Raw genomic sequence first — 13,658 nt, 5'->3', positions numbered from 1 at the left:
CAATTTCTCATTCCTGCTGTTAAAATGAACTGCCACCCTTGTAATCAGGGATGACAACATCTTCTGTCCAATGACACAGAAAGTACAAACTACTGATTTCCTCAGTGCTTATCGTAAAAAGGGGGGAAAGGCAATATGAAACAGTGGGGCTAACCTGTAATTGGCCATGATCTTTCTATTCATCTTTTGACACTAATGTCACTCTTTCTTCCAAGGTCTTCCAAGCAGAATGGGAAGAATGGAGGCTTACGACTCAGTCCTGGAGGGGGAGGGGCTCCTCTGGGAATGGACAATTACTGAGGCCTAACTTGCCAAAGAACATATATTTTCAAGGAAAGCTAGACAGCCCCATAATGATCTGACTGCAAAAGCAGCCCATTAGCAGAGAGCCTACTACAAATAATATTTTTCTTTTTAGAAGAGTTTGCCATGTTATAGGCTTGGGGGCCTATTTTTGTGGATATATTTATGTGTGACAGGATATTAGTTAAGAGAGAGAAGCTTTCAACATGATTCAAACCAAGATATCCTTTGGGACAAGTGTGCCCTCTGAGAGAACTCTATTTTTGTTTTAAAGCACTTTTGTTGTACATGGAGCCAATTAGTCCAAATCAGCCACAATTTACAGAAGCAAATTGAGGCAAGAAGCCACTTCTTTTCTTGAACTCCAAGAAACTAAGAAGTCAGTGAAATGTGTGCTGGGTACATAGAGGACTTGAATTAATCAAGTTTCTAGTGTTAAATGGTTTATTGGGTAATATCTGCTCAGGCTTCAACAAACCCACCTGGCAGCCTTAACTACTTAATGGAAACATAGATCAAAGTAATAGAATTTTTAGGTTAAAGATCATAAAGTTCAATTTCTTCATTTAATAGCTGAGGAAAATGAGGCTCAGATAAATCGACCTGCTAAAGAAAAAGATGATTTGCTCAAAGTCACTCAACCGTTAATGGAGAGCTGACCTTGGGATTGCTAAACCAATGCCCTGCCCACCACATCCAAAGGGCATATCTGACTCATGGCAGAGGGTGGCAACAGGCATTGCCATTTGAGAGAAGCCCTAGTATAAGTAAACAGCAGGCACTGTTTTCCCCACCCAGCAGTGTTGTATTTGTGGTGATAAATTAGCCCACAGTACATGCAGAGACCACAACCACTTACTGTTTTCTAAATTCATCATGAGTTTGCAACTCACTGAGAAACCTTTGAAAAACTGCTTGTGAAAATAATTTCAAAGACTCATCTTAGGCAGCACAAATAAAAGGATGCCTTTATTCTTTCTGCCCTCCTGCTGGATTAGCATAGCTCCGAGCATCGTCAAATGAGGTTCCATCCCGGAGACCTCTGTACTCACCATGGAACCAGGGGGCTATGGTGTCTGAGGTTTTCTGGTAGCCCGCTCGCAGCGGCAGCTGCTCCTCTTTAAACCACCGAATGATGTCCTCCTGGGCAGAGCTGGATGCCATCCTCGTCACTCCCTGATTTCTGTAATTTAGAAAAAGGTTTTCAAGTTAGATTTAACTAATTTGAAAGCAATGCCTTCAGAACTCATATATATCCTATGTATATAATCGTGTATATATTATACATATTTGAAAATCTAATTACATGGGCTGAGCTAAGGGAATGTTAGACCCCTAGTTACTGCCATCATACAACTTCTTGAGAGCTAGTTGAAAAATAGGAAAGAGGGGCACCTGGGTGGCTCAGTTGGTTGAGCATCTGACTTTGGCTCAGGTCACAATCTCACCATTCGTGAGTTCAAGCCCCACACTGGGCTCGCTGCTGTCCATACAGACCCCACTTCAAATTATCTGTCCACTTCTCTCTGCCCCTCCCCAACTTGTGCTCTCAAAAATAACATTTAAAAAAACAGGAAGGAACGTACATCTGCCACTTGTCCTTCTGGTCCTGTGGGGCTAGTCATGGCCATGAGCTACCGCTGTGTTAAAACATGGGTTTAATTCATTTTTAATGTGAATAAAAGCTCCATTAACTCCCAATTAAAGTTAGAGAAAATAAGCACTAAAAAGTAAAATACACCCCAGCACTATTTTCCTTGGGACTATGTTCTTGCAAACAAAAGAAAGCAAATGCAATAAAATAATTTCCTTCCTAACATGTTCATTATTAAACTTTCTCTTCTTTCTGTTTCCACTTCCCTGACTTGCTTTCTTCTCTCCCACTTTGAAGAAGTTTGATTCTGCTAAAGAGAGCCTCAGAACTATAAAGTGAAAAGAAAGAAGAGTGTATGAAGATCGGTAAGAAAAAGATACAAGCAGCAGAATCATTTTGAAATATATCCAGTAGCAGAACTTAAGTTCTGGGATGTAAGTCAATTTCCATTACAAAAGTAACATTGCAATGTAATAAACATATTTCCAAGTCTCACACCACAGCCCACTAATTTTGAGCAGAATTCAGTGTAAAAACAATGAGGAGTTTGGATGAACTACTGGGCTGCCTGTCATATATATTAACGTATGGCTCTTTATGCATTTTATGGTAACATATGTCACCAAGAGTTACGTGTGACATATATGTCAGATGTACATATATGCATGTAAATTTTCACATATATACATAAATAGCAGTTTGGAAAAAATAGCCTATAATAGTATCAGACACTGCACACACACAAGATTATGTGATGAGTGCTTTTATTAGCCTTCAATTAGGTTCTTTTTCTTCGGGAACTCTTTGGAGATTAAGCAAAACATCTCAGGACAGCCAATCTCTGTCTTTTCTTGGGCTGGCTCCTAGCTGACCTTGGTCATCACTGTTGTCCCAGCCCCAAAACCATCCATTCTGGCTGCCTCACAAGAAGCATTTCACACAAGTGTATTAAGTTGGAAAAAATGAGCTAACTGAGCACAGCTCAAAACAAGAATTGCCCTTATTAAAGGCCACCTTCATTGCCGTCAATCACATACACTGTGCTCTGAAAATACTGTGGGCCAGGACATATTACAAGGCACAGCCCCACCCTTGAAAGAGCCTCGAGAACAGAGGCAGGTCCACAAAGAGCCCAGCTAGGGATCTGTGGCCAATACACAGACAAGCCTGGGTGCTGGAGAGGACCCTGTGCCGGACGTCACACCTTTGTGCCTTGGTCACAGAAGTGCGAGGATTCCTGTTTCTGATTGCCTTTCTTGGGTTTTTGTCCATAAGAAAAAAAATCATTCCCCAAACTGTCGCGTTATAGACCATGATCATTTAGTTCTGGTCCCCAAGTCACAAAATGGAATCTCTTAGTTGAGTAAGTAGAAATAATTATAGTAGAGGAAAAGGTTCACCTTCCTGTTTCCTCTGAGATCATAATTCCCATTAGGAAAAGCTTTGAAGATAACTACTGACTCCAAGCAAAGGGAGGATTTGTTTGCTTTTTATTTCTCCATACTTGTAACAGAGAAGTATTTTTAGTTTTTATTTCAGAAGGCAGAGCTTTCAGACAGTTCTGTTTCATTCAATCACTCTGATTTATCGCGTATATTTTAAATATTATCTTTCTACATATTAGAATATTACAAAAATCATAATATCCAGGAGAAAATAATTTTATAATCAGTTAAATAACATAGGAGAAAGGGGTTTCTGCTATGATCCCATTCTATTTTTCTTCAGGGATTTTACAAAACAAGTTGCTCTAATTTCCCATAGCCTTGGAGGCAAAGGCACCATCACAACCAAAAAGGTGTTCCTTCAAAAAAGAAACAGTTCCAAATTCTCAATATATGAGCTTGGCTCTGTATCCCAGAACAAGGATTACCATCAAACCTTTCATCCTGAGCAATGAAAACAGAACTGTACTGAAGCTGTGAAAGTCAGCAAGCCATTAGATTCCTACTTTGATACTGTTCCCTCCTAACAGCAATACTGAGCACTGATGAAATCCCTGTTGTTTCTGCTTCTCCCCTCGTTGGCTCCCCTGCAGCGCAAGGGGATGAGGCTGCACTAGTAGCATAGGAAGGCACTGAACTCGATGTGTACCCTAAGTTACTGAGTATCTTAATTACAATAACTGGATATTTTATAGGTAAGAATGGGATGAATCCAGACCAGGTATCTCGGGAAGATAGGCTTGGAGGGGAGGCTGAATTGAATTACACAGGCAGCCAGCTGGTGCTTCACTCCCCATGGCCCGTCATGCAATTTGTCTTTAATCAGGCAGTTTTAACCGTTATGCTTAAAGCCATCTGTGTGGCTTCTTACCTAAGAAGCTTTCGAGGGTATCCCGCTGGGGTTAGGAACTGAGGCTTGGGTGGAAGGGGGGGTCTTTTTGGTTTCTGAGGGATGCTTGGGGGGCTTTGTGGTCCCTCACCGCTTCTTCCTTTTTCAGCCGCCAGCGATAACCTCTTGTAGTCTGCCCGCGCTTGTTTAGCCAAAGAGCGTCTCTTCTCATCAGCTGCTTTGGATTTTCTCACTAGGAACATAAGGGGGATTGAGAAAGCCCCAGGTCAACCCACAGAGATGGTGAGAAGACTCAGCTGGGGTAGAGAGCAGTCTCTCAGCAGATTCTGTCATCTGATGACGATAATGAACAATCTGTGTCAACACCTATGACTCACATAGTCAGGCCTGCACATTCACAACTGCCCAATGTTCACTGCAGAAATCCTGTCTTTCTATGGGAGCTTTAGGACTTTCTAAGAGAGAGAAGAAGGAAGAGGAGGAGGAAGGGAGGAGATAGAAATGGAGAACCACGTGTACGTGTTTTAGAATTTCCTGCGGTTGGCAAGACTAAGTGATGAGTCACAGACGAAGTGAGAATTCCAACTGGCAGGGGGTCTGTGGATAAGAAAAGGTGATGTCACATCCCTCACATGGAACTCAGGATATCACCAGCAAAGAGCAGGCTATGAGGAACTCCTCAGTGCAGTGGCTTCTGTCTGTGGACAGGGTGAAAGAGTGGTGAGGCTCACCACAGGTCACACACAGAGTCCAGAGAGAGCTGAACCAAACATAAACTGGCCTGCCAGACCAAAAATATAAAATAAAGTGATTCTCACCATAGACAGAGAATGTGTTGATACACATAAAAGCACCCCAAGGCCACCTTTAAATGTTGCTTCATAAAATACTGTTTATTGTTTTGTTTTGTTTTTGTTTTAGCAACACAGGAGTAAAGGACTCTAATGCAGGATGTTAGGACTAATTTTTATTGAGTGTATTTGCACTTCAGGCATTATTGATCAAACTCTGTTTGGTTTGACTTCAAATAGATACCAAGAATGTTCCATTACACTCGAGTTTCACTGCATAGAAGTGACTGGATCTTGCAAATATCTTCATTTCACAAAAGCTGCCATGTTAATGGTATTCACTGTAATGGAACTGAACACAGTATTCTCCACAGCCTGAAAACACTGCCACTCCTGTTCTCGCTCTCAAGAGGTTTCTAGGGATGACCCGGTAGGTAAACCTTTTTCTGGGTCAGCTGTTTCAAGCCTGCATTCTCCCCTAGCATCCCTGAGCAGGCTCTGCTCTGCCTTCGCCTGAACTGAGCTCCTTCTGAGGAGATCTATCTCTGGCAGTGCTAACTCTAAAAGGAGTCAGGGTTAGCTGACAGGCATGGGAAAGACGCTGGTAAACTCAACTGGTTATTCCTGGGTTCTTCTATTACCAAGTTGGGTTCAATCCTGAAATTTAGAAAGATACAGAATAACAAGAACAAGAATTCAAATAAATCTCAGATCACACCTCTCCAAAAAAACTAATGTTGACAATGATAATAACCTTCCAGTTCTTTTGCTTCATATACTCAAACATTTTTAAATTGGGATATTTGGGGACACCTGAATGGCTCAGTTGGTTAAGTGTTCGATTCTTGATCTCAGCTCAGGTAATGATTTTCATGGTTGTGAGTTCAAGCCCCATGTTGGGCTGTAAGCTGGGTGTGAAGCCTACTTATAAATAAATAAATAAATAAATAAATAAATAAATAAATAAATAAATGTTTTTCATACTATTTTGTAATATTTTTTCATCTCCAAGTAGAAAAAAAGATATAAACATATCCCAAATTCATTAAATACTCTTCTAAAACATGTTTTTTCATAGCTATATACCATTCCATCAAATGGATATAACAGCTGTGATGGTACAAAGATAGATGGAGAACCTCTTTACCACTCTTCAAAAAGTGACCCATAAACCTTTGTGTAACAACTCAGTAATAATTCTCTCAACAACTATTTTAAGTGCTTCCTAGCTTGATCGTTTATTAAGAGAAGGAATTGGCCTGGAGAGTCTAAGGTGTTGTGGAGGCCCTGCGGTACTCACAAGATGCCTGCCAATCTGAATCTTCTTTCCAGCTTTTATAGATCTGCTTGGTTTTCTCCTCATCTACTTGTTTTAGTTCCTCATCTTGTGTTTTTTTCACGGACTCTTTCTTCTGTTAAAATAAAACAAACAGAAACAAACACAAGTGAATGACCGGCAGTTTTCTGTGAGGAGAGGGGTAGAAGGGGAGGGGGGACTCAGGGGTCGGTGTCTGTTTAACTCCCTTGGGGCCCCCTGGCTAGACAATTTGTTGTTGCAGGAAAAGCTTGGAGTCAGTGACACCTGAAGCTGACCCTACCACAACCTAGCTGTACAACTGCATGGCCCCTTACCAAACTCCCCTTAGGCTGTCTTCCCCTGAGTATAATCAGAAAATTGAAAATATTTTGGGGCACTTAGGTGGTTCAGTTGGTTAAGTGTCCAACTTCAGCTTAGGTCATGATCTTGTGGTTCTTGGGTTCGAGCCCCACTTCAGGTTCTGTGCTGACAGCTCAGAGCCTGGAGCCTGCTTCCGATTCTGTGTCTCCCTCTCTCTCTGCCTCTCCCCCACTTGTGTTCTCTTTCTTTCAAAACTAAACTTAAAAAAAAGAGAGAATTAAAAATATTTCATTGTGTTACAGTGAGGGTTAAATAATATTTATAAAGGGTCTCCCATAGTGTATAACACATAATAAGAACTCAATAAATATCCATTTTCCTCAAACACAGCACTTCTCTGTTTTAAACTGAATTCCCTGAAGTGGTGTGTAAATACTGTCTCATGGCACCAGTGTAAACACTGCAGTATCTGACAGGTTCCATAAAAATAACAGTACATTTCTACAGCAATCTCAGCTGTATCTCCATGTGCCCTCCCACCACTGTGTCTAAAAATGTGGTACTCACACATGATTTTAGGTGGCCCCAAAAGGAACATTGTTTTGTATTTTTTAAAAAGCAGGAAAATATTTTTACAAAGCATCCTCTTTGAGAAACTATAAAATAAGAAACATAAGTCTTCCGTAAAAAGGGAATTTGCTTTTTTTAATTGTAAAATATACATAACATAAAAATTACCATTTTAACCTTTTTAAAAGCTGTGGTAAAGTACACATAACATAAAAATGACCATGTTCCCTGTTGTGAGGTGGACAGCTCTATGCAAACTAGTACACTGAAGGAACTAGTTTTTAACTAAAGAGAAACTCATACACCAAATCACTTAGACCTAAAAAGTACTTTGTTTATCTGGGTACTGCATCCTGAGTGCTTATAAGAAAACTGAACTTAGCACTTGGTGAACTAAATAAAAGCCTTGGTCACCTAAATAATGAAATAAGCTGAGAGGGTCCGAAAAGACAGATCTTGCTTTGTTCTCCAGCACAAAAATGATAGGTTTTTTTTCTATAGAAAGACACTTTCTTTCTGTTAAATTATTTCACCCCAACTGAAATATAAACCTTGATGTCATGAAACTTATTTTCAATCACTGTGGGAAGTCATAAATCACAGTTAATATAGGTAATAATTCATACACTGCATTTCACTTCAGATGTAACTTTTTTTCTTTCTTTCTTTCTTTTTCTTTTTTTTGAGAGAGAGTGTGTATGCAAGCAAATGGGAGAGGCAGAGGGGGAGAGAGAGAATCTCAAGCAGGTTCTGTGCTGTCAGTGCAGAGCCCCACACGGGGCTTGATCCCACAAATGGTGAGATCATGACCTGAGCAAAATCAAGAGACAGATGCTTAATTGATTGAGTCACCCAAGCAACCCAAGATGTAACAAAACTTTTGTGTATTTGTTATTTATTATTTTCATTTTTTTCTTACTTTCATTTCCTGCCTGGAGCTAAGCCTCCATGGTTTGCCAGTATTATAAAAACTAAAAAAAAAAAACCAAAAAAAAAAACAAACAACAAAAACCAGCTTCTGNGGAGCTAAGCCTCCATGGTTTGCCAGTATTATAAAAACTAAAAAAAACAAAACCAAAAAAAAAAAAACAACAAAAACCAGCTTCTGGCATTTTAAATAACTGTTAGGGGCACCTAACAGTTACAAGTTGATCTCTACTTCCTACTTCATCTACTTAGAAAACCAAGCCAAACCATCATTTCCTTTTTAAAAGTGTTTGCTGGAAACATGTAGGCCCAGGATGGGGATGGGGAGCCAAGCATGGGAAAATCAAGATGGAGGCTGAGCAGTGAAGGAACCGCAGGGCTGAGCCTGGACCCTGGTCTGGACGCCCATGGGCTGAGGTTTAAACACGAGGACAGGCAGTTTGACGTCAAAACATCTCCTCTCATCCCAGCCTGTTAATGGAAATACTCTCCACCAGTTTCCTCATAGACCCTCTCCATTGCCTCCAAAGTGGGAAGGATCTGTTTTATCACCTTTGTTCTACAGAGAAGCTTGGTAAGTGATCTATCTGCTCATTCATTCTCTTGAATTCCCATATAATTTCTTAGGTTAGAGAAAGGGTGTATTGGCCCATGGCTCTAGGTGTTCTCCTGAGAGGGTGCAAAAATGAATGTCTTACATTTTAAAATGTCCAAGAACCAGTGATCTAGTCCATCCCCCTCATTTTGGAGACAAGATATTTCAGGCCCAGTATAAACACTGATGTGCCTTAGACCATAGATCACTTCTCTTTTCCATCTAAACTCACTCTCATCTTTCATCATGGCTTGAAATAACACCAAGATACCAAATTCCTTACAAGGGTCTACATAATTTCTCAGCATGGATCTCTTTAACTATGTCAAGTGAGCTCTTGGCTTTTGCCTTTATACTTGCTGTTCCATCGGCTGGGAACATACTTTCCCCCAGTCATCCACATAGCTCCCTCTCTCATTCCTTTAGTTCTCTACCAATATCTCCTTTTCAGAGTAGCCTTCTCTGACCATCCCTATAAAAAAAACAATTCCCACCCTCCCAACCTGCCTCACCTCCCTTATCCTGCATTATTTTCCTCCATAGAACTTATGACCATCTGACTTCATAGATGTGTTTGTTGTCTATCTCCTAGATCCAGAATATAAGCTTCCTGAGGGCAGAGATTTTATCTATTTTTTTTCCACTGTGTTTGCAATGCCTGTAACAGTGCCTAGCATAGAGGAGAAACTCAGAAGTTGGTTGAATACACAGATCCTTTGTCTTTCTCACTAGCATTTGAAATGAAGCAATATAATCTGGGTAGTGTTACTGAAATTTTCATTTAGATGCTCTAGAACAGCCCATATTATATCAGCAGTATGCACACCAGGACTATACCGCAAAAATTCATCATGGCTTCTCGAAGTCTCCATAGGAGCTATCCCAGTTCATGCATGTCCCTGCAGACCAGTCAGGATATCGATCCCTAGTCAAGATCTAGTAGATCTCTGAGAGTCTACTAGAATGTGGGCCTTTACCATGGCCCCATCTCAGGCCTGTGGTCACTCAGAACCTTCTCTTTATAGCCTCGTATCTTACACTATGTTTTCAAACTTACTGCGAGTCAAATCCTACTATGGTTTCCAACTGCCAGTCTATGCCCCGTTTACTGTGATGAATGTATGATACAATGACAATCTAGCAAGATGGAGGAAACAGGCTTGGTCTATAGGAAGAATCTCATGTCTGGGTGGTTGTGTGAGAGATCTGAGTGCCCAAAGGAGCTCCTGGCACAGTGGACACGAACGGCACAAAAGGCTGCTTATGTTGCAGGGACAGGATCACAGAAACAATGAACACATTAGGAACTTAATTTGAATTCACTATTTCTACCAAGGTAAATGCCTCATTTATCACGCTCTGGTGTTGTCTCTCTTCCGTGAGGAGTTTAGCAGATATGTCTTGGCATCTGCTCTTTCCATGATATTCAAGACTTTTCTGACTCCAGATAAACAGGTAAAGATGAATAGCTATGCTCACAAGCTTTTTAAGACACATCTCACATTCTGCTGCTTTCATTTCTGCATGAGACTAATATACCCATTTGTGAAACATTAGTGGAAATGCCTATGCATTTATCCCTATGAAGACAGAATGTAAGTCTTTACCTGGTGAAATCCATATGCCTTCATACGATTGATAGAATCTGCCAACATTTGTTGAATATTTCTCGAGGAACTGGAGAGTGACTAAAAATTAAATGAAACACGTTTTTATACCATTTAGAGCTACAGTGAAGTTTCAGTAGATAATCTGTTAACGCTTCCCTCATTTCAATATTCCCTAACCTGCCCCACTCCCATAGGTGCATGCACCAAAGCTTTCCACCACCACCTAAGTCCCTGAGCCAATAATGACTAAGGCAGCAGGTACGGGACACCTCAGCCTCTCTACTCAGAGAGGATTATTGTTCAAGACCCTGGAGCCAGTGGTGGTTTGCTCATGACAAATGGGTTTCTCTTTTTTGCTCCCGGCTGGCCCCAGGGCCCCAGAATGACTTCTAGACATCACGATTACTCCTTAATTTAAATGCTCTTCTTCTCTTAACCCCTGCTCTACATCATCCCCTATTTTAGTTCAGACCAGAGAAATGCTTCGTCTCTGCCATTTAACTGCATGTGCCTTACTCCCTGTCTAGGACAGAGGGGCGACTGGAATATCAGTTTGGTGCCTGGGAGCTCTGCCTACTTTCCCTGTCGGATCACTCTCCTCCCCTCCCCACTTCTCCTGCCCCTGTTACTGAGCCCGGTATCTGGGTTTCTGATGCTCTAAATGGATTTCCCAAGAGGCAACTCCTGCCAGCGGGGTTCCCAGATCCATTGCCTGGATTCCCTGGTGTCATGCCTGCCTGCCACATGCCAACTGCTCTGGCATTGTGACTGACCTGGCATAACACGGAGTGCTTCTTAACACCAAGTGAGTTACACAGGCCCCTGTCACCCTGTCCCTGGCCTGATGCAAAGTCTGAGTCAACTCCCAGTATGAAAAGCCACATGCCCTATATAGCTCAATAGAGCCACCCACAACCCATATCACCATGATGTATATGCCCTGTGCCTGAGGATACACTCCTGAATTTTGGTATCAATAGAAATGGTCAATAAATTTTCAGAAAAAGGTTGGTACCAAGATTCAGTGTGGAGCACAGAGGATACTTTAGGGTCATTACTATGTCATGTAATAAACCAGTGTGGCTACATCCATTTTGTCCCTTATCTCACAGTAGCTACATTGCTTTTCCCAGCTGCCCTGGCAGTTAGGTGTGCCCATGGGAATAAGTTATCTCCCATTTGTGATACCTGGTATTTGCCACTCCTATTCAAGCCCTTAACACCTCCTTCACACACTCCTCTCCAGTCTTTCCCCTTCCTTTGGCTGAAATGGTGATGGCAGTCATGCCATCTGAGGCTGCAAAAGACAGCCTCGGTCCCTGAGTGACTGTGTGGACCTGGGCCTCCTGAATCAGAACCCATTCTGGATGTTGTAAGTGAGAAAGATGAACTTCTGTTGTGCTTTGACCATTGCTTCGCTGGTCTATTTGTTATAAAAGTTTAGTCTATTTTAGTTGATAAAACTGGCCATGGCAATTGCTAGTGGCACCTTACAAGCCCTGTGTTGGGATTTTTTTAATAGTCATGGGGAGTGCTATTAATGCTAATTCCATTGATGGCTACTAGTCATTGAAGGCCCATTATGACCAGGCACCATGACAGTGACTTAGTAAGTATTGTTTTTATTCCTCAAATACCTCTGATGGATGGGCAACACAATGCCCAACTAGCGGAGGAAGAAACTGAATATCAGAGGAGTTGTATAGCTTGCTGGCATCACAGCTGGCTTGTGCCAGAGTTTATACTTTTCTCACTATGTCAACATTGCAATGATAGGAAATGAGTTGTAGGTCAAAAGGTTTCTTAATGCCTATTACTTGGCAAAATAATGAATCCTATAGGTTTCACAATTGCTACCTACCATATTCTATCTCATTTTTCATTTTAATATTATAAAAGGATATATAACTGCTCTGCATCTAAAATAGAATAATAGTACAGTAGCCAGCTCCCTATCTATGAACAGGTTAGAACTGTTCCAGCAGATTTTATAGATGTCTGTTCAAAAGTCCAACATGACTTTGAAGGGCTTGAACTTGTAGTCTCTGAATAAGGAATGTGAGCTTTAAAAACAGGCCCACTCTCCCTTTCTTCAATGATATAAGATCTGTGGGGCATCATTTTGCAAAAAGGATCAGTTTCTTCTATGATGAAAATTACGAGGAGGGCACCTGGGTGGCTCAGTCAGTAAAGCATTGAACTTTGGCTCAGGTCATGATCTCATGTTTTGTGGGTTGGAGCCCCGCATCAGGCTCTGCACTGACAGTGTGGAGGCTGCTTAGGATTCTCTCTCTGTCCTTCCCCCACTCGTGCTCTCTCTCGCTCTCTCTCTTTCAAAATAAATAAGTAAACTTTAAAAAAAAGGGAAAAGAAAATTAGGAGGCTGGTGACCACCCTCCCTTGTCTGCCCAGCACAGTACACAAGGCTCCAGCTATGAAACCAGCCACTAGTCTGTGGCAGGACCTGGACCGAGGCAGCCAGCAGAGCTCTAGACTGGGGATTTGTCAGGAGCACCTGTCCACCCTCAGCCTTTTAGCTTGCAGACTCTCAGTTGCTTCCTGAATTAGCTTCAGGCTAACAGGCATTGGACAGGTCTCTTCTAACATATATTGTACTTTGTGAAACCCTTTTCCCCTATCACTTGCCAATTACTATCATCTGCATGGCACTTGAAGCATACTGTGTGAGTTATTCTTTGTCCCTTAGAATTACTTGTTCAATTGAATGATTCATCTTTATACACACATATAGCATTGCTTCCTCACCACTTGCTTTTTTTTTATTATCTTAATTTTTTCCTATATTATCTATCTACCACAAAGGGCACACCACCCCAAGCTGGACTACATTGGTATGAAGGTTATTTTTGAGTTAAAAGCCATCAAAACCCAGCAGATTCAGGAAAAGCTCTTTATGTTCCCACCTCAACTACTTAAAAGAACTTAGATAGAGGTCTGGCTCCAGGAAGGGAGCTATCAACAGAGATAACTCTACAACACTATGAACTAGGTGTAGTAGAGACAGAGGAATCTAGCAAAGCCTGTTTGATCAATGTCCTCTGTGTCTCATTCTTTCTGAGTGGCCCAGCAAACATTTGTTTACCAAACATTTACTCTTTTTCATCATTCAGTGAATTGTAGGAAGTTTCAGACCCCTATAGCCTCTTTCTCCTTAGTTCAGAATGATATATACACTTCATTTTGCTTGACTGTCTTGGAATTTCCATGTCTGTGTGGGTTTCTTATACCTAGGAAATTAAATTTGATTTTCTCCTGTTAACCTGCCTCGTGTCACTTTGATTCTGAATCTGGCCAGAAGGACCTTGAAGGGCAGAGAAAATCCTTCTACCCTGAC

General features: G+C 41.4%; 1 protein-coding gene across 1 annotated transcript in view; it reads right to left on the bottom strand.

Moving 5' to 3' along the window:
• The window catches only part of SH2D4A (SH2 domain containing 4A), a 60,953-nt gene that overhangs the window by 16,392 nt on the left and 30,903 nt on the right, over nt 1-13,658 (bottom strand). The window contains exons 6-9 of the mRNA XM_077773122.1: nt 10,301-10,381; nt 6,284-6,395; nt 4,214-4,424; nt 1,356-1,486 (exon numbers count right to left, since the gene is read on the bottom strand). Of these exons, the coding sequence (XP_077629248.1) occupies nt 1,356-1,486; nt 4,214-4,424; nt 6,284-6,395; nt 10,301-10,381 (535 nt within the window). The remainder of the gene's footprint in view (nt 1-1,355; nt 1,487-4,213; nt 4,425-6,283; nt 6,396-10,300; nt 10,382-13,658) is intronic.

This window comes from Crocuta crocuta, unplaced genomic scaffold, assembly GCF_008692635.1.
Source record: "Crocuta crocuta isolate KB4526 unplaced genomic scaffold, BGI_CrCroc_1.0 scaffold177, whole genome shotgun sequence".
Lineage (NCBI taxonomy): Eukaryota > Metazoa > Chordata > Mammalia > Carnivora > Hyaenidae > Crocuta > Crocuta crocuta.
This window is presented reverse-complemented; position numbering and strand designations above follow the sequence as displayed.